This window comes from Tursiops truncatus, chromosome 18 (genome assembly GCF_011762595.2).
Source record: "Tursiops truncatus isolate mTurTru1 chromosome 18, mTurTru1.mat.Y, whole genome shotgun sequence".
Lineage (NCBI taxonomy): Eukaryota > Metazoa > Chordata > Mammalia > Artiodactyla > Delphinidae > Tursiops > Tursiops truncatus.
In genome coordinates this window covers 69,723,248-69,750,993 of record NC_047051.1, presented here as the reverse complement: position 1 = coordinate 69,750,993, position 27,746 = coordinate 69,723,248, and the positions used below count along the sequence as shown (strand labels likewise).

The 27,746-nt window shown below is 40.5% G+C and overlaps 3 protein-coding genes across 9 annotated transcripts; 2 read left to right on the top strand and 1 right to left on the bottom strand.

Moving 5' to 3' along the window:
• Window positions 1-113: 113 nt before the first annotated feature.
• On the top strand, window positions 114-11,298 carry POGLUT2 (protein O-glucosyltransferase 2). Of its 3 annotated transcripts, none has more exons than XM_019921011.3 (10): window positions 114-570; window positions 1,804-2,009; window positions 3,740-3,945; window positions 4,121-4,198; window positions 5,242-5,414; window positions 5,534-5,771; window positions 7,122-7,331; window positions 8,033-8,122; window positions 9,294-9,401; window positions 9,485-11,298. In XM_019921011.3, exons 1-10 carry the CDS (start codon window positions 389-391, stop codon window positions 9,548-9,550), a joined length of 1,557 nt encoding a protein of 518 aa, XP_019776570.1. In that variant the 5' UTR covers window positions 114-388; the 3' UTR covers window positions 9,551-11,298. The 3 variants fall into 3 exon arrangements, 2 of the variants coding, with proteins under 2 accessions (XP_019776570.1, XP_019776571.1); XM_019921012.3 differs by having other exon boundaries at window positions 118-570; window positions 11,058-11,298; XR_012327768.1 differs by lacking the exon at window positions 9,485-11,298 and having other exon boundaries at window positions 7,122-7,336; window positions 9,294-9,339.
• Window positions 7,113-22,307, bottom strand: LOC141277023 (uncharacterized). Its single transcript, XM_073795050.1, has 3 exons — window positions 22,107-22,307; window positions 20,269-21,400; window positions 7,113-19,149 (listed from the first exon to the last, which is right to left on the bottom strand). The coding sequence occupies exons 1-2, from the start codon at window positions 22,305-22,307 to the stop codon at window positions 20,615-20,617; spliced, it is 987 nt and encodes a 328-aa protein (XP_073651151.1). The 3' UTR covers window positions 7,113-19,149; window positions 20,269-20,614.
• Window positions 20,755-27,668, top strand: TEX30 (testis expressed 30). 5 transcript variants are annotated; one of them, XM_004310651.4, is made up of 6 exons: window positions 20,755-20,869; window positions 23,985-24,058; window positions 24,542-24,772; window positions 25,543-25,594; window positions 26,121-26,326; window positions 27,195-27,668. In XM_004310651.4, exons 2-6 carry the CDS (start codon window positions 24,044-24,046, stop codon window positions 27,366-27,368), a joined length of 678 nt encoding a protein of 225 aa, XP_004310699.2. In that variant the 5' UTR covers window positions 20,755-20,869; window positions 23,985-24,043; the 3' UTR covers window positions 27,369-27,668. The 5 variants fall into 5 exon arrangements, with proteins under 5 accessions (XP_004310699.2, XP_073651497.1, XP_019776726.1 ...); XM_073795396.1 differs by having other exon boundaries at window positions 23,057-24,058; XM_033843588.2 differs by lacking the exon at window positions 20,755-20,869 and adding an exon at window positions 21,370-23,216.
• The last annotated feature ends 78 nt before the right edge of the window (window positions 27,669-27,746 follow it).

Here is a 27,746-nt window from a genome sequence, read left to right as displayed (position 1 = left end):
CCACTTGGAGGAGGCCTTACTCAGTCCGGGCGGACGCGCGGGCCAATCCCCTCGCCGTGCACCTTGGGCTGGAACCTGAGACGCGTTCGCCCTCAATGATGCTCCAGTTACAGAAGCAACGCAAGTTTGTCATTATCCCGAGGAAGAGGAGCGGCGTGGTCCTTGCGCATTTCAGCAGAACTACTGGCACCTTTCAGCTGGACAAGCCAGCGCCCCGGTTGTGACCTTTCCGGGGAGACCCACGCGCCTGCCCAGCACAGCAAAGGACCCCACTTGGAGCCGCGTCTGCTGCTGCGATCGGCCGACGTGCCCCTGCCGGAGCCGCGGCTGGTTCCGTCCACCTCTTCCACTTCATTTATCTGTGGATCATTTTGAGTCCATCTTGTAAATGTTTAGCACTTTGCTGCTTTACTGCTTCTTTCTGGGGACAGTTCCAGCACTGGCCGAGACCGGCGGAGAGAGGCGACTGAGCCCGGAGAAGAGCGAAATATGGGGACCCGGGCTCAAAGCAGCTGTGGTCCTTCCCGCGCGCTATTTCTACATCCAGGCGGTGGACACATCAGGAAATAAGTAAGTCGAGCAATGGCTCCCTGACTATTTTGGAATACAGTTAAAACTTACTGGTTTTCCCCTTAAGTTTTGTTCGCCCAAGACCTTGTTTCTGCACAGCAGTTTAAAATCCAGGACATTTGGGTGCTATTCACATCTGGTTGTAACTGTTCCCCCCATCCAATCAATTTTTCTCTGTAGCTTTACAAATAATTTCGAATTAGCTCTTCTCCTGGCTATTTTGGTAGGGATTTCCCCATGACTGGGGAACAAACTCCTGTACTTTGCTGAAAGTACTCTTTCTAATTATTTTTGCATAAACTGTTATAAGGAATTTAAACCCAGTTGTTAGGAACTGCTGGGTTGCACCTTTCTCTGTTTTCAGGTGGACCTCTGCAGGTAAGCAGGTTTTGAAACTCAAAAGAAAAATAAAGCACTATTTGAAACTTTAGAGTTGAGGGGGAACGTATCAAAATATGAATCTTCTATGTTTGTTACAACTTTATTTCGTTCCACTGAATTCAACGGTTAAAAGTATACTTGAAATTTATTTGTAGAATTCACTTACTTCTGAAATGATTGGTTTTTTTTTTAATTGGTGGATGCTGACTGTGTGTATTTTGTAGGCAGAAAATCTTGGGACTAAGAAGTTTCCCAAAGGAAAGGAGAGTTATAAATTTTGTCACTTGTCTATAAATAGTACGATTGGGGAAACTAAATACCATTTTAATCGTAACAGCCAGAGCACTCACTCCAAAAAAAACTTCTGTACAATGTCACTTGGGTGATATACTACCTACTAGCTTTTGCCCGTGGCTGAGCATGATTTATAATACTGATTCTTTAAAAAAAAATCTTGGAGAGAGATTTTTCAGAAAATCATTATCTTTAGAGGCACCGTTTCATCACAGATTTCCAGATGGGCATGAAATAAATAGTAGGTTGATAAGACTGTTTTTATATATGAAATGCATAAGTATGTTCTATGTTTACATAAATTAGTTGTCAACATATCTCCTTGCAATTTTCTAATAAAACTGTTTTATGTTATCTTGGCCATTGTAATCCTCTTCTTTTTTTCCTCTATGATCCATCCTATTCATTCTGGTACTAAAAGCATAAGGAAAAAGAAACAAGCGTATGTTAGGGGGAGAATGTGGAGGAGAATAGGAAGGTTCACAGACTAGAGAACATAACCTTTGCACGGTTGTTTCTTAAAATAATCTTTATATCTCATTGTTCTTCCCATCACAGATTCACATCTTCTCCGGGTGAAAAGGTGTTCCAGATTAAAATCTCAGCCCCAGATGAGCAATTCACTAGAGTGGGCGTCCAGATTTTAGACCGAAAGGATGGGTCCTTCATAGTAAGATACAGAATGTATGCGAGCTACACAAATCTGAAGATAGAAGTCAAATTCCAAGGTCAACATGTGGCCAAGTCTCCATATATTTTAACAGGTAATTTGGAACATAATTTTAACACAGCAGTATTTGAACACAATAATACATGTCATTTGATCAACAAAAACAAGTTAGCGTGGTATTTTTTTCACTAAAAGAAAAAAATAGACATTTCCTACTTGAAAGCTAAATTGAGAGTCCTGGTGAAAGAGAGAAATGCACGATTCAAATGGAAATTACAATTTGCTAAAGAGGAAAGAACATATTAATAGAGAATTTGCTGCCTAAAGGCACAACATTAGCAAGAACAATCAAGCTATATATACGGTCATCGATGGCGCTTTCTTAATTAGAGATATATGACTTAAGTAACTGATGAGTGTTATTGAAATTTGGTTGGTCACTTCAGGAAGAAAGAGGACTTGATGGGAGAGCGGGGAAATTGACTGTGGGTTTTTTTTTGTTTTGTTTCAGTGCTATTTTCCAGAGAAATTCTGTTTTCTTATACAGGATTAGAGTACAACTTTCTTACCTAGAGCCATATCATTCCCTCTCAGCAGAGACAGTACCCTAAAATATTAGAGAATAGGGTGTATACAGACACACGAATCTTCCTTGTCTCCCTGCTCCACGAAAGGCAAACATTTTTCTAGAAAGTGCCTCCATTTCTTCCCCACACTCCACCAGGACCACACAGTACCATATAACCTGCTAACCTTAAAAAGATGTCCCATTGTTTACTACTGCCTGGGTCAGGTGACAATCTGAGACTCATAGAAATAAATGACAGTAAAATCTCAATTCAGATTCTATATTATGTTAGTATTATTTCTATAAACATGTAATTAATTCATTATAATATTAATGAAATGGGTGTTTTGAGGATTACTTTGCTTCTTTATATTTTCTTTAAAAAAATATACCAAACATAGTAGGGGTGTTTTATTTATTTGTATTGGTTTTTTTTGTTTGCTTTTTTGTTTTTGCCTCGCCTCAAGGCTTGCAGTATCTTAGTTCCCCCACCAGGGATCGAACCCAGGCCCCGGCAGTGGAAGCGTGGAGTCCTAACCACTGAACCGCCAGGGAATGCCCATTTGTATTGTTACTTACGATGATTTATCCATTGAGAAAAATACCTTAGACCCTTTAAGAACTAGTTTGTATAATAGACCACTGAAATATAAATTTCTATCATTTTGTCTTTCATTAAAACAGGTATACTCCTCTGATATCCTTTTACCAATGTTTGGTTATTCTTAAGTACACAAAACATAAAGAGTAATGCTTTGCCATACAGCAGAAGCTAACACAACATTGTAAAGCAATGATACTCCAATAAAAATTAATTTAAAAAAAAAAGAGTAATGGACTATGGGAACTTCCCTGGTGGTCCAATGGTTAAGACTCTGCAGGAGGCATGGGTTAGATCCCTGGTCAGGGAACTAAGATCCTACAGGCCGCACCACCAAAAAAAAAAAAAGAGTAATGGACTATGGTAGCCACTTAGCGCAAAAAGTAGCACCGTTGGCTTTCTTTTGAACTCGTGCCAAGTGGGCCTGACTGTGAAAATATCATAACACCTATCTGTGAAGAGCGGTCAGAACAGACTTAACTTGAGATACAGCAGGGTAATAAAAATGTTTTTCTTTTTAAAGTATGTTTTCCATCAAATTGCCCTCCCCATCTAAATAGGCAAAACTTGTAAAGTCATATTACGAATATTTGTTACATGTTTCAAATGCTGAGTGAAATTATTACTGTATACTTTGTTCCTTGTGTGTAATTAGGGCCAGTTTACCATGAGAATTGTGACTGTCCTTTGGAAGACAGTGCAGCCTGGCTATGGGAGATGAACTGCCCAGAAACCATTACTCAAATTCAGAGAGATCTGGCACATTTCCCTACCATTGATCCAGAAAAGATTGCAACAGAAATCCCGAAAAGATTTGGACAAAGACAGAGCTTGTGTCATTATACCTTGAAGGATAACAAGGTACAATTCATGACTGAGGGTTTCTTGCCTTAGTGATTTTTTATTTTGACCATTTGGCTACAACTAGCTACATAGTTTTATTAAAAATCATTCTGCAGATCATTGTGATAAGATTGATCTCAGTGAAATCAGTGGTTACTTTTAGACAAACAGTAAACATTCAATTCTCTTCCAGGTTTATATCAAGACTCATGGTGAACATGTAGGTTTTAGAATTTTCATGGATGCCATACTACTTTCTTTGACTAGAAAAGTAAGTATTTCTTTTCTCAGATGTATAATAGACAATTTGAGCCCAGGTTTTACACTATAATTTTTCAAAATAAAAATAATAACAATACCAGGGTTGTTCTATTCTGGACCCTTAAGTACTATATACTGTTCTGAAGTTTTATGTCAGGTAGTATACCTGTATTAGTCTCCTAGGGATGCTGTAACAAAATACTGTAAACTGGGTGGCTAAAAACAACAACAATTTGTTCTCTCACCATTCTGGAGGCTAGAAGTCTGAAATCAAGGTGTCAGCAGGGCAGTGCTTCCTCTAAAACCTATAGGGGGGATCCTTTCTTGGCTCTTCCTAGTTTCTGGGGGTGCCCGGCAATCCTTGGTGTTCCTGGTTTGCAGCTGCATCACTCCGCTCTGTTGTCACATGGTGTCATCCTTGTGTGTTTTGACATCTTCATCTCTTCTCACAAGAACACCAGTCATATTGGATTAAGGGTCCACCCTAGTCCAGTAGGATCTCATCTTAACTAAATACAACTGCATCAGCCCTATTTCCAAATAAGGTCATTCTGAGATACTGGGGTTTAGGACTTCAGCATATCTTTTGGGGGGACACACTCAACCCCAAACAGTATATTATAGATGAAAATACCTGGGACTTACCTGGTGGTCCAGTGTGTAAGACTCCACGCTCCCAGTGCAGGCGGCCTGGGTTCGATCCCTGGTTGGAGAACTAGATCCCGCATGCATGCCACAACTAAAAGATCCCGCATGCCGCAATGACGATCCCACGTGCTGCAATGAAGATCCTGCATGCTGCAACTAAGACCCAGTGCAGTCAAAATAATAAATAAATAAGTAAATATTTTTAAGAAAAGAAGATACTTTACAGTACAATTATTTTGGTACTAAACCTACTTTGAGCCTAAAGGAGAATTGCCATATGCTGAATCCTGTCCCTGGGTGTAGTGTGCTTTGGCAGGGTTTTAGTGGAGTTTTGACAATGATAGTGAAATGGCTGATATGAAAAACTATACCATCATTTTAACCATCTTGGGTTTCTTTTCCTAGGTGAAGATGCCCGATGTGGAGTTTTTTGTTAATTTGGGAGACTGGCCTTTGGAAAAAAAGAAATCCGATTCAAACATCCATCCGATCTTTTCCTGGTGTGGCTCCACAGATTCCAAGGATATCGTGATGCCTACCTACGACTTGACTGACTCTGTCCTCGAAACCATGGGCCGGTGAGAGATGGGTCCCAGACGACCCAGAGCCTTGGTTTTCTTTCCTTGGTGAGTTCTTTCCCAACAGCCCTTGCAATGTGATGGTTTGGGAGAAAAATCTGTTGCACTCTGTCTTCCAGAGTCAGTCTGGATATGATGTCTGTGCAAGCCAACACAGGTCCTCCCTGGGAAAGCAAAAACTCCACAGCTGTCTGGAGAGGGCGAGACAGCCGCAAAGAGAGACTTGAGTTGGTTAAACTCAGCAGAAAACACCCGGAACTCATAGACGCTGCTTTCACCAACTTTTTCTTCTTTAAACACGATGAAAGCCTGTATGGTCCCATTGTGAAACACATTTCATTTTTTGATTTCTTCAAGGTATGACATCATCCATGGCCAATCCTTTGTGTTTTTCCAAATACCTGCATTTGGGGGCGGGAAATCGAGGCCTGTAAATTACAGGGGTGAGAGAGGTGAGCACATTTTAGGAACAGTGAGGAATGGAGCCCTGGGGACTAACCAGTTCCTAGGGGGGCAACCTGGGTTGTACTCAGTACCTAGACCACAGGAGCTTGGGACCTGGGTAGAACTATAATTTTCCCCCCAACTGACCCTCGGGAAAAGCATATTTCAGCTCCAAATCCTTTTTTATTAATAAATACGTGTAAGTAATTTTACAAATATTTCTCCCCAGGGCCATAGCATCAAAATAGACTAAAGAAGATATATAAACCAGGTGTCTCTTATGAGGTCTTCTGGTAGGGAAATGACTTGGAATCCATCCAAACGTTCTGCCCAGGAACTCTGGGGATGCTACACACTTTCTGTGTCTAGAATGTGGATTGTTCCTGTTTCCCCAGTATGGATCCTTTCTCTGACAACTTCCCTTTTTCAAGCAGTGGGATGCTGCCCTGATCTCTAGACCACTGAGGGGTTTTGAAGCCCCATAGGATGAACAGGGAAAAGTGGGCCAAAAAGTAGTCAGCTGTCTCCTGCAGGTGGGAAGGCCAGTGATTAGCTGTCTGTGCTGTAAATGGCCTGATTTTCTTTTGATGGGTTACCTGGTATGAGGAAGACCTAAAGAAGGCCATAAGTTGAATTGTCTGTGTTTCTTCCACATGCATATCACAGAAATTTTGGAAAGAAACGGGAGATTTGATACCAAATCAAATCTGATACCAGCCATCCCTCCTCAGAGGGTATTTTGTCAGACCTTCGCTTTCTTTCTACCTGTTGAATTTGCTACAGCTAAAGACTGTTGACTACCACAGTGCTATAAATATTTTGACTCATAGGTGTTCTTGCCCCAGAGCTTGTTAATTTCATTAACACTTGCATGTGGCCACCTGATGTTAAAAGGTAACACGGCATAGAATGTGCCATCGTGAGGCGCTCACGTGCCATCAAGAAGGTAGTAAATGGATTACAGAGTCACGATGAATCTATCTTTCCTTACGTTGTAGCCTTAGGACAACAGTTTTATAATTTCATTGGCTGCCCCACCATTAGCCTTGTGGACCCTTTTTGAAACCTGGGGGAACATCAAAATGTGCCCTTAGCTCTAGGTCAGCGTGTTATATATAATAGCGCTTACTAAGTGGTGGAGGCCATGGGCAAAATCTGGCCAGTTTGTATCTGAGGTTTGATGTGTGGAAAGAGAAGGAGAATAAAGAAGAGTGGGAAAAAGGAAATTTAATGGAGTTTCTTCTACTTTACTGCTCTTTGCAGCATAAGTATCAGATAAACATCGATGGCACCGTTGCAGCTTATCGCCTACCGTATCTGCTAGTAGGTGACAGTGTGGTGCTGAAGCAGGACTCCATCTACTATGAACACTTTTATAATGAACTGCAGCCCTGGAAACACTACATTCCAGTTAAAAGCAACCTGAGCGATCTCCTAGAAAAACTTAAATGGGCAAAAGATCACGATGAAGAGGTAAGGTCAGTCTCTTTGTACCCCAATTATCATGGGTTCATTTTCAATGTCTTGTGCCTGGAAAGCATTCGGGATACTTAGATGTAGACCCTTACCTGTAAATGGGAAGCCACCTCCCCGCGGATAGCACAGATCCCTTCAGGGTAAACACAGGCATAGTGGCTTGGATTAGCTGTCCACTCTGCACATGACACAAAAAGCTAAACCTTGGCCTTGATTATGCTCTCTCCTTTAGTCAGTTTGATTTGAGCCCCAAGCACTGCCTCACCTCACCTAGCAATATGAAAATGAAGATGGCCAACCTGGCAGGAGGAAAAACTAACTGTGCTATGGATTAAAATGAGGGATTGCATGAAAGAAGCATCAAACTAATTGTCTGCCGAAAATTGTTAAGGCAGTGCATTAAGCTTCATCTTACATTTACTTTGCAAAGTCATTGTTAGTTCAATTATTGTATGCCTTTTCTCTCCAAGAGAGGCCAATTCTAGAAGGCCCAATATGACTTCTCAAACTTTCGAGTCTTAAAATCGTCCCTTTGATTTGAACAAACATACTCTGTTAAATGTTCCCTTTACCTCACAAGACCCCAAAGATATTTTTTCCACTATTGTCCCACTAAAATGTCCTCTGAAGATCAGTTAGCATATGTCTGTATGGGGAAAAATACGTTTCATTAAAGCATATTATTCTTGTTCCCATAGGCAAAGAAGATAGCAAAAACAGGACAAGAATTTGCAAGAAATAATCTCATGGGTGATGACATATTCTGTTATTATTTTAAACTTTTCCAGGTCAGTATTTTCTAAGAAAATAGACATACTTGTAATTGGTCATGTTAGTAGCAAGTAATATTTCACTTAATTTCTAATAGTATATTCATTAAGGAGATATATGTATACCTCTGTTGTAGGCAAAAATCAGGGATAAATATTGAATAATAATGAAAATAGTAGAAAGCCAAAGATTAGCTAATGGAGAATGCTACCACCTTAAAAGAAAAGTATTAATGTTAGAACCATGCGGTATGTGGTTAGAAAATTGGCTTCTGATCCTACAGAGTTACTGTGCATGGATTCACATTTCTTCTCTGTACAATATTGCTGCTGCCTTACCATTTCTTTTTCTATACAGTGCAAGGTATGTTTGGACCTGTTGTGCTGACCCCATATGGGCCATGACTTTTCTTGGAAGTTGTTTTTATGGACCTACCCATTTAGGCATTGTAATTAGAGCATATCTGACAATTTGAAAAGTTCTTTTTTTAAAAAAAATGCAGTAGTAAACAAGTAATTGGCTAATAATAGTACTAGATCTAAGTTAAGATTTTTTAAATTCAGAATTGCAGAATTGCAGATATTGAGCCCTGTGTCTTAGGCTCTGCTGCAGAACAAAGTTGGTCATTCCTGGTCCCTTCCCCCTTTATAACCTTTCCTAGGGGATGGTGAAGTATGTAAACTGAAGAAGGAGCCGGGGGGACGTACTATTTGAATTCCTAAAGAGCCACAGGGTAGAGTTCATTCATTCAACTCACATTTTTCGAGCCTAAGCACCTCGGCCAGAGCTTAGCCCAGAGCAAGCACATGATGAATGAAGATGCGACTGAGGCTGTACCAGCCATGGTGGGCAGAAATAGTCTGTCCTCAGATTCTCAGTCTAGGGAAGATGGGAAGCACAGTTATTTTCGCTACGTGGCAGAGGTCAAAAAAAAATACCGTACAAGTCATATCAGTGAAGCGTAGACTAAGGAGTGGTCCCTTAGAAATAGGCAGCCAGTGCCCAAAGGTCAGCCGCCTCTCAGAAGCTCTGTTATTGGGCTTTTAAGGGGAATATGGAGGACCTTGCATATCACAACTTGACACGTGAGTTAAGTGGACGGTGTTCTAGCAGACTCTGGCATATCTAATTTGGTAAGTGGATGTTAAGTGATATATAAGACATGTTTTTGTATTGTTTCCTATACAGGAATATGCCAGTTTACAAGTGGGTGAGCCCCAAATCCGGGAGGGCATGAGGAGGGTAGAACCACAGACCGAGGATGACCTCTTTCCTTGCACGTGCCATACAAAGAAGGTAACCAGAACTCACCTTCTAGCCAGTGTCAGAATAAGAGCTAACAGTGATCCAACTCTTCATTCATTCCTTTCCTCGTTCAGTCAGGCAACAGCTACCTGAATTCCTCCTGGAGCCTCCAAGCAATTCATTCTAGCAGAGGCAGATAAAATAGATCCCCAAAAGGCAAAAGACAAGCGCTAAGATGCAGTGAAGTGAGCTCTCAGCAAAGTGGAGGGAAGCCATTTTTACTGTGAGAATTCAGATCACGTGGCATTTGAAGAGATGTTTACAGTTTGAAAAGTGTTTTCACACCTATCATCTAAGAGCTTCATCTCCTTGTGAGATCGTTTCTGCAGAGTTCGTCATCCCAGTTTAGAGATGGAAAAATGTATAACCATCGTTATTCACGTTAACAGAGTATTCATTTAAAAGCAATCTCGGTTGATACCACTACATACTGATTTTGTTTATAAAAGGCAGATGCACATATGGACTTGGCAGGCTGAAGAAGACCTGAGAGATCAGTAAATGCCTTCATTTTATAGTTAACAAAACCGAGCCCAAAGAAGAGTTTAGCTCAGAATCATCTATCTGGATTATAGCAAAGCAAGAACCAAAAACCAGTGTGTCACCTTCAAATTGTGTGCATAATTGTGCGTAAAGACAGTGTGATGGCTTGGGGTGGGGAGCGGTGATTATAGGTATTTTTCATTTGAAGGAATATATACTGTATAAAGTTACTATATGTATTATATGTATATATAAAATATGCTGGCTTGACATTATTTTAAGCAACAGCATCACGTCTCTGAACGGACAAACTCAGAACTGTGGCATTGGAACCAAAGTTGAGAGCACAGATTTGGCAATTATTACGTCTGCCTCTCAAGCGGTTTTAAAAGGAATAAGAAGACTACCAGCCCCGATGGCGTGATGGAGCCACGCCTCATCCAAGTTCACAGACTGTTAAATATTTAGGGATTTTTCACAGTGGTTCAATTTTGGTAGCTTGGAATCCACGTGGTGCAAGTATTTACACCATGACAACAGTACATGCTACAAATCAGTTTTGGTTGTCTGTTTTTTTGGGGGGGGAACTGATTTGCCACCAGCTGGCTCTCAGAGGTGGTGCATCATCAGCATTAATTCCTCTCAGTGCTGCAAGGCCATAAAATCAGTGAAAGCCAGTGACAAAACAGAAATTTCCAGACTCAAAACGTGCTCCCACATGGAGTTAGTGATTTGATATCAGAACGCTTCTGTTGGCTCCAAATGAAAGTGGGCAGCTCCCTTTCTCCACTCCTCTTTTTAAATTTTTATCTCTAAGTGACTTTGAGGGGTGCCAAATGATTCCCCAGATTCATAGCAGTTAGGGACTAGAATGATAGCTTTGTTTATTTTTTGCCCATTGTCTACTCTAGCCGTTCACTGATACCATTCATAACACAAGCCTTTTACCATAATACAGACGCTTAGATGTTCAGGTTCCCCACCAATGTGACTTTACCCTTGGGTGATTCCAAATAATAGTCTTAAAAGCCTCTAGCAATAACTTGGCTTTTTTTTTCCCCCTTCTTTCATCTTTAGGGGAAAATAATTAATAGACTAACATAAGCCTTCTTGACCTGTAGAAGACTTCCTGATGGCTCTAAATATTTTGTTTCTTAATTGCAGACCAAAGATGAACTCTGATACGCAAAATACCTTTCCTTCAAATAATGGTGCTCTGAAGACTCTTCTTAACTGAAAAGAAGAAGAATGTCTTTTAAATATTAATTCCATGGACAATATAAAATCTGCTCTGTGATTGCCTGCATTATGAAGATATGTTTCTTCTTATTATTGCAGTATTCCCATGACTGACCTTTAAAGCACATTTTTAGAATTTTATAATAAAAGCACTTTTATTTTAAAAGGCTGTGTTGTGCTAATTGTTAGCTGTGTTTGGACCATGGAGCCTTAAAAAGAGGGTGTCTGGGTCCTGGACTCAGAGTGAAGTATCACAGAAGCCACCACCTACCCACACACGGGGTTTACATAAGAAAGCAATAAACCTCTGTCTTTTTTTTTTCTTAAAGATTTTTTTGATGTGGACCATTTTTAAAGTCTTTATTGAATTTGTTACAATATTGCTTCTGTTTTTTTATGTTTTGGTTTTCTGGCCGCGAGGCATGTGGGATCCTAGCTCCCCGACCAGGGATCAAACCCACATCCCCTGCATTGGAAGGCGGACCGCCAGGGAAGTCCCTAAACCTCTCTCTTATTTACACTATTATCTTGGATAATCAGTCCCTCACAGCCAAACCTAATTCTAACTAATACATCTTCCAAGGCTTTTCTTAATCTGGCCTCTGCCTGTATCTTTAATCAAATCTCTCACAGCTTCCTAATATGTACCCTGTAGTCCAGCAAAATCCATCCCTGTTCCTTCTGTGCCTTGTTCCTTACCTTCCTTGTACGTGCTTCCCCTTGGTCTGGAATGCCATGACCCTCTTCTTCCTCTGGCTTAGATATCCTTCAATGCTCATTGCAGGAATCACTCCCCTGAATTTCTCCATCTGTGTACTTGTATTGTTATCTCTTCCCTGCTATGGGGTCATGATCTAAATTGTAGTCTCTCTCCCTGACCAGATGTTAAGCAACTTAATAACAGAAACCGTGCTCTTCTTCTGTTTCATAGTGTGCCTGAAACTAGAAAGATGCAATAAGTATTGAATGGATGAATGAAACGAAATGGATGACTGAACGAAAATTACCCTGAAATGTGATTAAGAGAATTAAAAAGGAACTTGAAATCCTAACACTGAACAGTAGCATATGGCCCACAAATTCCTTTCCTAATTGTTTCCCTTCTACCCATCATCCAGTTAAATAATGTGTTATAAATTTTTTAAATCGTGGAATGTTTCACATATACAAAAGTATATAAAACATAAACCTCCAGCTTAAAAATAATTATAAGAACACACTCATGTAACTACTGAAAAAGAATCCTGAACCTTCTTGGCCCATCTGTGCATTTCCTTGTAAAGTCTAGTCTGCTGGCGATTCTTGGTGTTCCCTGGCTTATGGACACATCCCTCCAATCTTTGCCTCTGTCATCACATGGTCTTTCCCTCTGTCTCCATATCTTCTCCTTTTCTGTCTCTTATAAAGACACTCGTCATTGGATTTAGGGCCCACTCTTAAGTCCAAGATGATTTCAGTTTGGGAGTTTCAATGACATATGCAAAGACCCTGTTTCTAAGTAAGGTCACATTTCAAAGTAGTCAGGTTAGGACTTGGACAAATCTTTGGGGGAACCGCTATTTACCCACTACATCTTCTAAAAACATTCCTTTTGAAACTAAGAACAACAAGGATTCCCATCATCACACACTCCATTCCACCTAATACTGGAAGTCTGAGCTAGCACAGTAAATCTAGAAAAGAAGTAGAAAGTTGAGGATTGAAAAACAATAAAATTATCATTAGAAGCTGATTAAAAGGGACTTCCCTGGTGGTGCAGTGGTTAAGACGCTATGCTCCCAATGCAGGGGGCCTGGGTTTGGGTTCAATCCCTGGTCAGGGAACTAGATTCCACATGCATGCCGCAACTAAGGAGCCCGCCTGCCACAACTAAGACCCGGCACAAACAAATAAATAAATAAATATTAAAAAGAAGAAAAACAGGTGATAGGCTATGGTACACAGAAAATCCAAATGAATCTACAGATAAGTTGTTGGAATTAACAAGAAAAGTTGGCATTTGTTGGGCTTCCCTGGTGGTGCAGTGGTTGAGAATCCGCCTCCCAATGCAGGGGACACAGGTTCGATCCCTGGTCTGGGAAGATCCCACATGCCATGGAGCAACTAAGCCTGTGCGCCACAATTACTGAGCCTGTGCTCTAGAGCCAGCGAGCCACAACTACTGAGTCAGCGAGCCACAACTACTGAGCCCGCATTACACAACTACTGAAGTCCACATGCCTAGAGCCCGTGCTCTGCAACAAGAGAAGCCACAACAATGAGAAGCCCATTCACCGCAACAAAGACCCAACGCAGCCTAAAATAAATAAATTTATTTTTTTTAAACTTGGCATTTGCTAAATACAAAACTAGTATATAAAATTCACTTGTATTTTAATATACCAGCTAGTAACAGAAATAAAAATGTTTAAGGTAAAATTTACAGTAGCTCTGAAAACTATGACGTAATTATTTGAGGAATTAAATCTAGCAAAAATGCCCAAGATCTTTATAGAGGAAATTATGAAATCTCTTTAAAAAGTAGTTAAATCGAAAGATGTTACATGTCCATGGATTGGCAGACTCAATATTAAAGATGTCAACTTTCCCCAACATAATATAGAGTCAATGTATTCCCAATCTAAATGTACTCTGCCCCTTTTTCCGTGGAACTTTATAAAATTTCCTAAAAAATGTATGGACCTGCAAATCCAAGAAAAATTAAACACTTTTGAGGAAGTATGACTTGCAAGAACTTTCCCACCGTATAGTAAGACACTTTATAAAGCTATAGAATTTGAGACCATGTGATACTGCTGCAGGAATAGAAAAAAATAGAGCAATACCTGAGAGCGATGCATGAACAGACTGGAAACTTGATCTGTGATCCAGAACTACAGAGAGTTGGAAAAAGGTTGCACATTTCAGTGAATGGAGCTGGGACTGTGTAGTATATTAATGTTTCTGATTCCAATTTCAATGTGTGGTGGTTCTCCCCACACCACCAGGCTACTTTCCAACACCAGTTGGGTGTCCAACAATTCAACTCAATTCTGACACTCTCTACCCAGAGATAGCATCAGATTCCTCAGGTTAATGGCTCAGTCCTTCACTTCAGATGCCAATCACAAGTCCAGGCTGCCACCTGTGCTTCCAGCCAACTGGCTATAAATCAGAGGTGCTCACAACATGGGTTCAGTTAATTTGCTAGAGCAGCTCACAGGACTAAGGAAACCAGGTTAGTCACTAGACTACCAGTTTATTACAAAGGTTATTAGAAATATAAAAATCAACATCCAGATGAAGAGATACATAGAGCAAGGGCCAAAGCAAAGGAGCTTCTGTCCTCATGGAGTTTGGGGCCAGGCTTAATGACTTGTGGAAGCATCTAGGTCACCAACCTGAAAATTCTTCAAACTCCACCCTTTTGGGTTTTTATGGAGCCTTCATTACATAGGCATGATTGATGAAATCATTGGCCAGCCCCCTCCCTTCCCCAGAGCAGGATAGGAGGATGCTAAAAGTTCCAACGCTCTAATCACATGGTTGTTTCTCTTGGCAACCAGCTCCCATCTTTTGGTACTTTCCAAAAGTCAACTCATTAACATAACAAAAGACCTCTTCATTGCTCTGTTACTTCAGAAATTCCAAAGGTTTTAGGAGCTCTGTGCCAGAAATAGGACAAAGGAAGACAAAATACATATTTCTTATTATAAATCATAATGTCACAGATATCCATATATGGAAGAAAAACAACTGGATACCCAGCATACACTCTATCCAAAGATAATTCCAGGAGGGTTAGTGACAAAAGGCAAAACATAATATAGGTGGGCTTCCCTGGTGGCGCAGTGGTTAAGAATCCGCCTGCCAACGCAGGAGACACGGGTTCGAGCCCTGGTCTGGGAAGATCCCACATGCCTTGGGGCAGCTAAGCCTGTGAGCCACAACTGCTGAGCCTGTGCTCTAGAGCCCACGAGCTACAACTACTGAAGCCTGCACGCCTAAAGCCCATGTGCCAAAACTACTGAAGCCTGCGTGCCGCAACTACTGAAGCCTGCGCGTCTAGAGCCCGTGCTCCGCAACGAGAAGCCACCGCAATGAGAAGCCCACGCACCGCAAGGAGTGGCCCCTGCTCGCCGCAACTACAGAAAGCCCGCGTGCAGCAACAAAGACCCAACGCAGCCAAAAATTAATAAATTAATTAATTTAAAATATATATATTTGTAATTAGCAAAGAGGCTGTCTCTGAATTATAGTATAATAGTAGTATGCTGGCAGCTGCAGTGGCTGAAGAATTATTAATTCCTTCACTTTGTGGCACTGATAAATTAAGCCTTATAACATTATCAAAAAATGCCAACTCCAGAAGTTTCTGGAACATGTGTTTCTCATTGTACAAAACTGTTTTTCTTCACCCTGAGAAGGTTGCCATTTTAATCCGTCACAGTGGCACTTCCATAAATGGCCCGTATGTTCATTGGACCTCAGATGACACATTAGCATAGCAGGAATTCCTCTGTCAACACTGCCTCTTGTAAAAATAAGTGAAAAGTAGGTTCTGACAGGATGGTGTTCATACTATATCTCTGCTTGTCTTATAAATCTTTTGTTTAAATGAACAGAGTTGAGATTCCAATAAGGAACTCAGGAGGACTGACTTTGGTTGTTGAACTTGGAGTCTGTGACCTATTGATGGATGATTAACTTGACAAGTCTCCTCTGTCAGTGTGTTTCAAAGTTTGGTTTAGAGAACCAGATTTTCAGTTTGAACATTTGAATTAGGGTATAAGAAATTGAATTGAAAGCTTCATATGCTCATATAAACGTACATAAATTTTTCCCTCCCCAAAAACATTTTTCTGTAACAATTTTCCACTCAGCAATAAATCATGGCTCTCTTTCCATAATCTTACATTTTTCTTAAGAAGAATATTTTGGATATGAAGAGAGGACGTGGCTGTAAAGGTATGGTGTAAGGGTTGCTTGTGATTATAGATCAGTCCTATATCTTCATTAGAGAGTTGGTTACATAAATATACACATATGATAAAGCTACATAGAGCTACACACACACACATATGTGCACCTGAATGCATATATAGTTGTTGAAATCTGAATAAGCTCTGTGAATTGTATAATGTCAAGCAAGCTCCTGGTTTTGATACTTTTTTAACTTCCCATGAATATGTAATTATTTCAAAATGAAATTTTATTTTTAATAAAATTTCAAAAGTAATACATGCTCATAATAACAAAAAATCAACTTCTTCCAATCCCTACATTCTTCTCAGTAGAACACCTGTTAAAAAGTAGATTTTCAGACATTTTTTGGATCCATAAACTTGGAGGTTAGGTCCATCAAGGACCCAGATCACAATAATTTATCTTCTCCATCCTTTCTACTAGGTAGGAAGGATTGTTTCTAATTTTCAGCTCTCCTAAAAAGAAGGCTGCCTGCTGGTAGTACGATAGGATAAATTTCTCAAAGTGAATTACTGAAACAATGGGTAACTTAAATGTTTATAGATAAAGCAAAACAGAGAGGGACTATACAAACTATTCTCCCATTACTAGGGTTTTAAAATCCCATTTTTCTATATAGTCAGAAACACTAGGTATTATTCATCTTTTTCATTTTTGTCAATTTGAATACAAAAATTGTTTTTTAAAATATTTCCCTGATTATTTATGAAATTGACTATCTTTTTTTTCCTTGTCTTTGACTTTTCGGCCTTGTCAAATTTTCAATTTTTAAAATTTTTTCTTACTGACTTTTTTCAACTCTTTATATATTGTGGACATCAACGCTTTCTATTATGTTTGCTGCAAATGTCTCCCAGTCTTTTTTGTCCTTTAACTTTGCTCACAATGCCTATATAAATATAGATGTTCTTAATTTTTATGTGGTCAGATCTGTCCATTGTTACTTTATAATTTCTTGGCTTTGCATCTGACATAGAAAGACCTTCTCACCTTGAAACATAAAAAACATTTTCCAAATTATTTTAAAATATGATCCTGTAAATTTTTAGGATCTTTTGATAGCAGTAAAGATCCCTTCTTACTGCTCTTCTTAAGATTGTTTTCAAATTTTTTTGTCTATTCTTCCAGTTGAACTTTAAAATCACTGTAAAAATTCCAAGTGAAATTTCATTAATTTGAATGGTTGATGAAACTAAAATGTCTATTGTGTTTTCCTATCAGGAAAGTGGTGCATATTTCTATTTATTCAGGTCTTTTTTGGAGAGGGGGGTGGCTCTTAAGTAAAATTTTATGTTTTTTCATATAAGATCTTGAATGTTTTACATTATGTTTTTTCTTGGGTAGTTTCTACAATTGTTTCTATTTTGCTTAGGCTTTTTAAAAAAATTATATTTTTCTAGCTAGTTATTTAATGTGTTTAAGAAAACTGTAGATTTTTCTGTCCTGTACCCAACTACATACTGCACTATTTTATCAGATCTAATAAACTTCACTTGATTTTCTCAAAGAATCATATCTGAAAATAATGACAGTGTATCTTCTTTACCATATTTATAATTTTACTTATTTTCCAGCCTTATCACATTGAGTGGGACTTCTAGCACAATGTTGAATAATTGTGGTGATAACAAACATTCTTACCTTGTTTCAGACATCAGTGGTGCATTCGTCAGGGTCCTCCAGAGAAACAGCCATTAGGTTGTGTGTATACAGAGAGATTTAAGGACTGGCTCACGCCTGATTATGAAGGCTGGCAAGTCCACAACCTGCAGTTCAAGTCTGAAGGCCGTCACACTGGAATCCTAGGAAAGACCTATGTTGCAGTTCGAAGCGAAAGGCTGTCTGCTGGCAGAATTCCCTCTCACACTGGGGACGTCAGTCTTTTGTTCTCTTCAGTCGTTCGACACATTGTGGAGGGCAACCTGCTTGACTCAGAGTCCACTGATTTCAGTGTTAATCTCATCCCACAGCACACAGAAAATCCAGAGTAATATCTGGCCACATATCTGGGCCTCTTGGCCCAAACAAGTTCACACATAAAACTAACCATCACAAATGGATTTTATTCAACAAGTATTTATTAAGCACCTAATATGTGCCAGACATTGTATTAGGTTCTGGGCATACAACAGGGAACAGTCACTATCTCTTCTGAAAGAAGAATGAAATAAACCTGTAAAAATAAATAAATAAGCAGGACAATTAAGGACTGATAAATAAAACCAGTTATTACAGAGAGAAAGTGGGCTGGGTGGTGGTGACTACTTTAGACTGGGTGACCAAAGATGCTACTGATTTTTCACTGTTAAGCAAAATGTTTGTTATGATTTATCATAAACAACCGCTATTAAAATACGAAATTTCCAATTACTAACTTATTAAAAAGGAAGAGCATTAAAATCTTATTAAATGCTTTTTAGGCATCTATTTAAATGTTTGAGTTTTATTTTGATTTGTTTTTGTTAAATTCATAATGAATTACATTAATAGTGCTCTAATTTTGAAACATTGTAAAAACTCCATTATAAAAACTCCAAACATCTCATTATGTATTATTCTTTTAATCCATGGATGGATTAATTGTGCTAATATTTGGCTAAATCTGGCCCACCACTTGTTTTTGTACAGCCTGCAAGCTAAGAATGATTTTAACATTTTTAAATGGTTGAAAAAAATCAAAAGAATAATAATGATGATGATGATATGTGAAACTCATCTGAAATTGAAGTTTTGGTGTCCGCAAATAATGTTTTGTATTACTCTCCTATTGCTGCTGTGACAAAATACCACAAATTTAGTGGTTTAAAACAACACAAATTTATTCTCTTATAGTTCTGGATTTTAGAGTTTGAAATCAGTGTTTCTGGGATAATGTCAAGGTGTTCATGGGGCTGGGTCCCTCCTGAGGCAGAGGGCAGTATGCCTTTTCTGGCTTCTAGGGCCGCATTTCTTACATTTCTTGTCTTGTGGCCCCTTCCTGCATCTTCCCAGCCAGCAGCTTAGTGTCTTCAAATCTCTCACCGCTTCTGTCCTCACACTGCTTTCTCTCTCCCTGAGTGTTATAACAGTGTTATTCATAATAGTCAAATAGTGGAAAGAATCCAAATACCCATCTACTGGCAAATGGATAAACGAAATGTGGTTTACCCATAAAACTGAATACTATTCAGCAATAAAAAGAAATGAGTGATAAGAGGGAATAAAGTACTATTACATGCTACAGTATGGATGAATCTTGAAAACATGATTCTGAGTGAAAGAAGCTAGCCATAAAAAGACCACATATTGTAGGAAATGCCCAGAAAAGGAAAATCTACAGACAGAAAGTAGGTTAGTGGTAGTCTGGGTTTAAGGGTAGAAGGCAATGAGCACAGTGTTCTTTTGGGGGTGATGTAAATGTTCTTAGATTATGCTGATAGCTGCCAATGGTTATAAACTTACCGAAAACCACTGAAAGGTACTCTTAAAGTGAGTGGCTTTTATGGCACGCAGATAAAGCCGTTTTTTAAAATCTGAGCTAGAAAATTAGGAGACATGTAGAGAAACGTTCATTAAGCCTCTGTAATGCGCGAAAACTCTTGAGATAAATGACCATCAGTGGTTTTCTGCATTGTGTCTCCTTACTTGTGCTGCGACAGAAAAGAGGGTGGTTCCTAACTGCCCTGGGCTTGGGGAAGATTCATTCATCCGAGACGTATTGATTTGCCAGGAATTCTTCCATAAGCGGGAGATTCAAGACGAAATAACAACGACAATAAAGACCCCTGCCTTCGGTCCGGGAAGGAGACAAATTCACAGTCCGTTCGGTGACCGGGGTGGAAAGATGATATGTGGTAGGTCTTTGGTGGGAGGACCAAGGTGCGCGTGAGGCGCTTAGAAAAGGCCTCACTGAGAAAATGACAAGTTGAGCGAAGACCCCAAGGAGTTGCACCGGTAGCCACTAGATCTCTCCGAGAGGAGGGAAGACCAGGACAGAAGCCCTGTCGTGAGGCCTCGCCTGGTGGGTTTGGGTGTGAGGGGAGTGAAGAGGCCCGGGCGTCTAGAGCTGAAGGAGCCGGGGAAACGAGATGAGTAGGAAACGGGTAAGAGAGGAAGCGACCGATCGTATGAAACCTTCTGATTACGGGCGAGACGGGAAGCCTTTGCAAAAAGCGTTGAGATGAAGGCTCACCTTTCAATGGGGTCCAGCTGGCCACTGCGTCGATAAGTAGCGGAAAGGTGGCGGGCGGGCGTGGGAACGAGAGGCCCTTTGGCCGACTCTTTCAATAATCCGGGCAAAGACGGTGGTGGGGCTCCGGCGGGTCTGGTGTTAGCGTGAGAAGTGGTTGGATTCTGTACATATTTGCCAGTCGAACAAGCGGGGTCGCTGGATTGACTGCGGGGTGTGTGAAAAAGAGAACAATCAGAGCTGACCCCGAGATTTTTGGCCCGTGCAACTGCTGGAATGGAGTGGCTGGGACGGGGAAGGGTCCTGAGTGGACGCAGTCGGGACTGAGGCAGCGACAGGTGGCGGCACGTCAGCGTCCCCCGCGTCGGAGAGCGGACGCCACCGCCGCCGCGCCCCGCCGACAGCGGCGGGAAAACTCCCGCTCCCAGCGTGCCCCGCGCGCCGGCTCGCGCGCCCGTGTGGGGGCGGGGTCTGCGTGCGCATGCGCCGTAGCGGGACGCACTGGCGGGTGCGGCGAGGCGGTCCCTTCGAGTTCGAGTGTGGAAGTTCGCTCCCTGAAGAGAGTGAGGGAGGTTAGGTGCTCCCGGTCACTTTCCCGTCCCTGGTAAGTGCGGCGGCGGCGGTGGCGGTTCGGGCCGCCAGATAGGGGACGGCTTCCGAGGGGCCCGGGGGCTTCCTGCGGCCCCGCGTGAGGCGTCTCGGGCTCATGGCCGTAGCCCCTCAGGGGCTGTTGGGAGGCTCCGTGAGGCGTGAGGCGTCGGTTCAGTCCCGCGGGCCGCGGCCGCTGGGGCTCCGGCCGGCCGGTCAGGAGGCGGCGTGAGGGCACGGTGCGGGCGGGGAGAGCCGAGCGGCTCCGGCCTGGGTCCCGCGAGCCGGGCACCGGCGGTCTCCGAGCGGGGAGGGTCGCCGGGGCCCCGGCGCCGGCGGGCGGAATCGGACGGTCGTCTGGCGCCTTTGCGTCCCGAGCTCCGGGAGTGCCGGATCTCTGATCGCTCGTTGTTGACGCGGCCAGGTTATCGACCTCACCCCCGCCCCCCCGAGGACTTGAACTCGCAAGGCTGGCGTCTAGCCCCGCGATTTCCAGCGTCCCGCTTCGACGCGGTGGATGAGGCGCGGGCGTTTTGCCCGTGGACGGCTACGGGAGGGGTGGCATCTGACCCCCGGCATCAGATGTGGTCGCCGTCGCCACGTGGGCGTGAAAACGCTCGCGACGTGGGCACGCGACTCCATGCGATGAACCTTCGCAGCCTCCCCGAGGTTGGTTGGTGGCGTCGGCCGCCTTTGCAGCTGAGACGCTGTCCCGTCTGACCCCCAGAGCCCGGCATGCTGACAGCCTGGACGGTCTAGGCCAGGTTGGCGTTACATCCTGCAGCTGTTTCGCTGTTTCCCGAGTAGCCCAGCTTGCGCGCACCGTTGCGGGAGGACAGACTGTGCGTGCACCGTGAAGTCTGGAAGGGAGGGGCGTTTTCCAGAAAAAGGGCAGCGGCAGCGCAAAAAGCCAAACGCCCACGGCCGGCAGACGGATAGCAGAGCACTCTGGGTTAAGAGGGTGGGTTGAATACGTGTGTACCTAATTTTCCCCCCTCCTGAAATCTCACTAAAAGTACAGCAAAGGATTTTCAAAAAGGCGTACACCCACAAGGATGAAGAAAATGCGACAGGAAACAACAGCAATAAGATACTGGGCTCCAGAAAGCCCAAGCCTTAGCAGATCAGCTTAATTCTAAACCAGCAGCAGGGAGTGCTGGGGGAACAGTTCTACGTCAGAAACAGAGTCTCCGAAATGTGCAGAAGGTGGCAGCGAAAGGAATGGCGCTGGGGATGGATGTGGAGGGCTGTACCTCGATGAAACGCGCCGGAGAAGTAGGTAGACCGCCGGCGCTCTCTCCCCGTGTCACATCGTTGGATTCTGCTTCTCTCCCATTAGAAGACTGGAGGCTGGTCTCTTGAGAACGTAAAGCAGGATCTTTGAACCAGGGGACCCCGGGCACAGTTACTAGGCTCCCTTTATGAAAACAGGGACAATGAAGATTGAAGTCCATCATCCCCCAGTTTAAACCCCAGAACTTTCTGCAGCCAGTCTGATACCCTTCAGGCTCAAATATGAGAATTCTGCACGCGCGCGCGCGCACACACACACACACACACACACACACACAAAGGGAAAGATATACACAGTAAGTTAGTCACAGTGGTTGCTTCTGGGAAGGGAAAGGAACATTGTGGCTGGGGGAAAAATGGGAGGAGACTTAACTACTGTTAACTGTTTTAAAATTGTGTACCATGTGCGTATATTACCTATTCAAAAATGAAATGTATTTCTTAAAAAATAATTGTAAGTGAATACACCCTTTGACACAGGAATTTCTCTTACAGATATGTCTACACACATGTGAAAATAATGTTAAGTACAGTGCCACTCATTGCAATATGGTTTTAGCAAAAGATTGGAAACAATCTCATTTTAATTGATAGATGGTAAAATAATGTACAACCTTTCCTTGGAATATTCTATAGCCATAAAAAAAACAAGAAGCTTGTTGTATAAGGAAATGAGTAATCACCAAGATACATATGGGAGGGGGTTCAGAAAAGTAGGTCACCAGTTTATAAAAAGAAAAAGGAGATGTGTGTGTCTGTAGGTATATATATAAAATATCTGAAAGATAGCAGAATATTGGTTGCCTTTAAAGAGAGGATCTGGATGGTAAGGCAAAAGTGGAATGAGGAAGAGTTTCCACTGTATATTTTTGTACCTTTTTAACTTTGGACCATGTTATTATCTATTCAGTGAATGAATTAGTAAATGTTAATGGGAAAAAAGATGAACAACGGAGATCCTGACGTTGATGATATCCTGAACAATAAAAGATCTCATACTATAGGAAGGAATGCTGCATAACAACCCTGAAATCTCTGGCTCCCGGCATTTCATGCTATTGGTTCTTCAGGTAGACACTTCATGGTTCTTCAGTGGTTTAGATGTTGGTTGGACTAGACTGGACTCCAGACTTTAGTTTTGGGTTCTGGTCTGCTCCATGTGTCTTCATTCTGGAACCCAGGCTAAAAAAAGCAAAAATACATGAAGCATGTTTTTCTCAGGGCTGAAGGCAAGAGTTCAAGAGCACTTCTGGAAATTTGCCATGCCTCAGCTCAGAAGTGGCACATTGAGACATATTGTGTTGATTAAAGCAAGTCACATAGCCAAGCCCAAAGGCAATAGGGTGGAGATTTACACTCTGCCTACTGGGAGGCTCTGCAGAGTCTCAGGACAAAGGGTGTGGATGTGTACTTCCATTGCAGGGTCAGAGGAAGAGCTGGGAATGATAAAGACGAAGAAAATGGGTTAATAGATGCTGTGAAATTAAGTTGAAGATGGTTGAGAATAAAGATGCTTAGGGAAAAAAATACATATATATATATTTTTTACAGCATTACCAAGATACAGCATCCTACTTTGATATGAATTTTCTTAAGGCATCCATGTGAAGATATCACACTGGCTTTATCTTAAATAACATCTGCCAGTTATTTTGTTATAGGACACCTGGTCCTATAACAAACTCTGAGTGACCGTAGGAATGAAAATAAATAATGTGCTTGTAAAGACATCAGTTCTTAGAGAAGTAGTTCTAAATGTTTACTTTAGCTACTGAGTGTGTTCATTCATAGTTCTTGTGTCTGCCAACCCACCTTTCACAACAGAATCTTCTTTTCAGGGAGATGTCCTTTGCTTCTCAGATGTAATGCACTTTAAGTTTGTTATTCAACAGTGAAAATGAGTCATACAGAGGTAATACATATTTTCATACATTCTGCATCTTCAAGGTTCCTTTTTTTTTTTTTTGTAGTCATATGGCTCCAGAGTAATTTTCTTATTTTCATACTGTGAGAGACAGCATAGCATTAGTGGTTAAGAGTGAGGACTTTGGAGCAGACTGCCTGAGTTTGGATCCTAGCTAATTGGATATATAACCTTGGGCACATTATGTAAGCTACTGTGCCTCAGTTTTCTCAGCTATAAAATGGAGATAGTAACAGTACTTGCCTCTTAGAATTCTTAGGAATGTTAAATGATTTAATACATATAAAGCAGTTATAATAGTACCTGACACAATAAGTATTTCTTAAGTATTAGTTATTATTAATATCATTGCTTTTTATTTGGAGGCTGTGACTTGAATCATGGATCTTGCAGAACAAGCATATATAGTTATTCATTTGTCTGAATAGGCAAGGAAGTAATTTTTGATCCATTTATTCTCTTGAATTCCAGGTTAAATTAAAAATACCTTTTGGAAATAAATTACTAGATGCTGTTTGTTTGGTACCTAACAAGAGCTTAACATATGGAATAATTCTTACACATGGAGCATCAGGAGATATGAATCTTCCTCATTTGATGTCACTGGCATCCCATCTTGCATCTCATGGTTTTTTTAGCCTGAGATTTACCTGTAAAGGCCTTAATATTGTACATAGAATTAAGGCATATAAATCAGTTTTGGTAAGAAAATTTCTTTATATTTACTTATGACAGAATTCTGTTTTTAAAATTCATAATAAATTTAAGACATTTTATTAGCAGTCGTTTGATTTAATTTAAAAATCCTTTAATGAGTATTCTTAGAAACTCAGCAGTGTGTGAAGGCTGTGTAATGGTCAGATTTCTCTTTTTTGCCATCAGTTAGTTTCCATGGGGATGAGTGCTTACATCATAAATGTTTCTCTGTGATACTGCCAAAGAATCTACTTATGATGTAATTTACATATTGAAATTTAGGATATATAGTTCTAGGTATTTTGCCTTGTATACTATGAATGTACAAATAATACATGATTTCTCTATTAGAAACTATAAAATCCCTAGATAAAACAAATCTGAAATTTCTTTTAATCCAGATTACTTAAAGCTTACTGAGTTTTTCAGAGCTTTAAATTAGATGTTAGTATTATCACATTTTGTATTAGTTGGAAGCTTTTACTGGCTTTTCTTCCCTCCACGATTTGTTCTTTAAAAATATTTTAGTACTTGAATTTGTTTTAGACAGTGTTTTTTTCCCACTTATTTGCCTGTATTACCCAGTTTATGATTTGACAGTGAAGGCATGACCAGAGAGCAAAGAACTGATTACCTCTTCCAAGAAGAATCCCTTGAAATTTCTTGTTTTTGCAAAAATTTTCATACATTTCGTAATGATGAGAAAATATATGTTGGTTTTCCAGTGGAATATTTCATGGGAGAAGAATTGATAATTTTTTGGTCGATTTTTCTAGAATTACCTAAAGACCTCAGGAGAATACAAACTTGCAGGTGTTTTCCTTGGAGGTAAGTTTTCAATACTTGTGAATACTTGTTCTAAAGTCTACTCATATTAATACAGGAATAGGTAATCGAGAATTAAAATTAATGACAGGAAGAGACTTAAGGATTTTTTGTTTTGTTTCGGTAAGTCACTTCCTTGTGTAACACCAAGATACTTTAATATTTAAATCTAATTTCAACCTCATATATATGTGTTATAACCTGAAGAGGTCTCCTTTTATTTATATCCCTGAATCACCCCCTCTCAAATGATTCCTTCACAAGGACTGTCTTCACCACTTCAAGTATTCTTTCGGAAAATAATTCCTTTTTTTTTTTTTTTTTAAGATTTGACTTAGGATCAGTTTTTAGCTATTCACAAGTCTCTGGGTATTGCAGCTTTTTAATTGGCACCTGTTGTAGTTAATATTTATTGATAAGCAATATGATGGATGAACAGTGAATGAAATCTGACTTGCCACATTATCATCACCACTACTTTATGTGAATGTTTATATTTCAAACTGAACTTAATTTTAATTGGTTTTAGGTCGTTCAATGGGCTCAAGAGCAGCTGCTTCTGTAATGTGTCATACTGAGCCAGATGATGCTGATGATTTTGTTCGAGGTCTCATTTGTATTTCCTATCCACTGCACCATCCAAAGCAGCAGCATAAACTTAGAGATGAAGATCTCTTTCGTATAAAAGATCCTGTACTGTTTGTGTCAGGCTCAGCAGATGAAATGTGTGAAAAGGTGAATTATAACTTGATATTTGTGTGAATGAGAGAGAAAGAATGAAAGAAACATCTTGGGAACAAGATATTACCTGCAACATTCAGTCTCTTTAAAAAGATGCTGATTTTAGGGACTTCCCCGGTGGTCCAGTGGTTAAGACTCTGCGCTTCCAATGCCGGGGGTGCAGGTTTGATCCCTGGTTGGGGAACTAAGATCCCACATGCTGTGGCCAAAAGTAAATAAATAAATAAATAAATAAATAAATAAATAAATAAATAATTTTTAAAAAGATGCTGATTTTACTAATGCTAGTTTTTTTCCTTAGTTAACCCTGTTGCTTTGGAGAACCTAAAAATATAAGCATACTGACAATATTCATCCCCCTGTAAAGAGTGTTGGTAAATGGATTAACTCTCACGTAGAAAATGAAGGATTAATATCTGAATCTTGTGAATTTCGGATTACTAGACTGTACGTTTGGTTTATCATTTCAACATTTAAGCAGATCTTTTCAATTTGTTATAAAGTTGACTCTTGAAAAAAAAGTAACTTGTACATATTACAAAATTTTATTGTATTTCCCAGAGCATATAAATAATTTCCTTGGGGAAAACATTTTTTAAGAGAATTTTTTTGGCTCTAGTTTACTTAATGACTTTTTAGCATCAGTAATGAATGCCTAATCTGTTCTGTTGTGTTGCTGTATGCTGTATCTGAAAAACATGGACTGCCACTTCTTGCACGTTCCATTGCCTCAAAAGTTAGCTGTAGACTAGGTTTTAATATTTAGTGAATGGATGCCAGTATAGGTGTGGTGGGAGAGAGGAAATCTTTACTGAACACCAGTAGAACATTAGTCTAGTATCCTCTTCTTTTTTCCCTTTAGAACTTGTTGGAGAAAGTGGCACAGAAAATGCAAGCTCCTAATAAAATCCACTGGATTGAGAAAGCAAGTCATTCCATGGCAGTGAAAGGACGGTCAACAAATGATGTTTTCAAAGAAATAAATACACAGATTTTGTTTTGGATCCAGGAAATCACTGAAATGGACAAGAAATAATTGTCTGTAGTTACAAGCTATGTTATTTTGAATACAAATACAGTTAATTTGTTAAAGAACAACATACCTCTCGGCATTATGAGATACATTTCAGACTAATTTAATGTCCTTTAATGTTCTCCCATTTTTAAAACGCATTTTAATTATGAAATTAATGCCCTTTACAAAGTGTCTTTTGAAAGCACTGTTCTAGTTGTATAAAGATGATGTACAAATATTGAAGGTGGTCTAAATATAATTTATTTTCTTTAATATAGTTAAGTTTTGAAAAATTAAACATTGAATTTTGTTACAACAGAACTTTTGTCTTATTGCTGCGCAACTGAGAAAGTACTCTTAATTTTGCAGAGCAGTGTCATCTTTATGAAAGGAAAACAA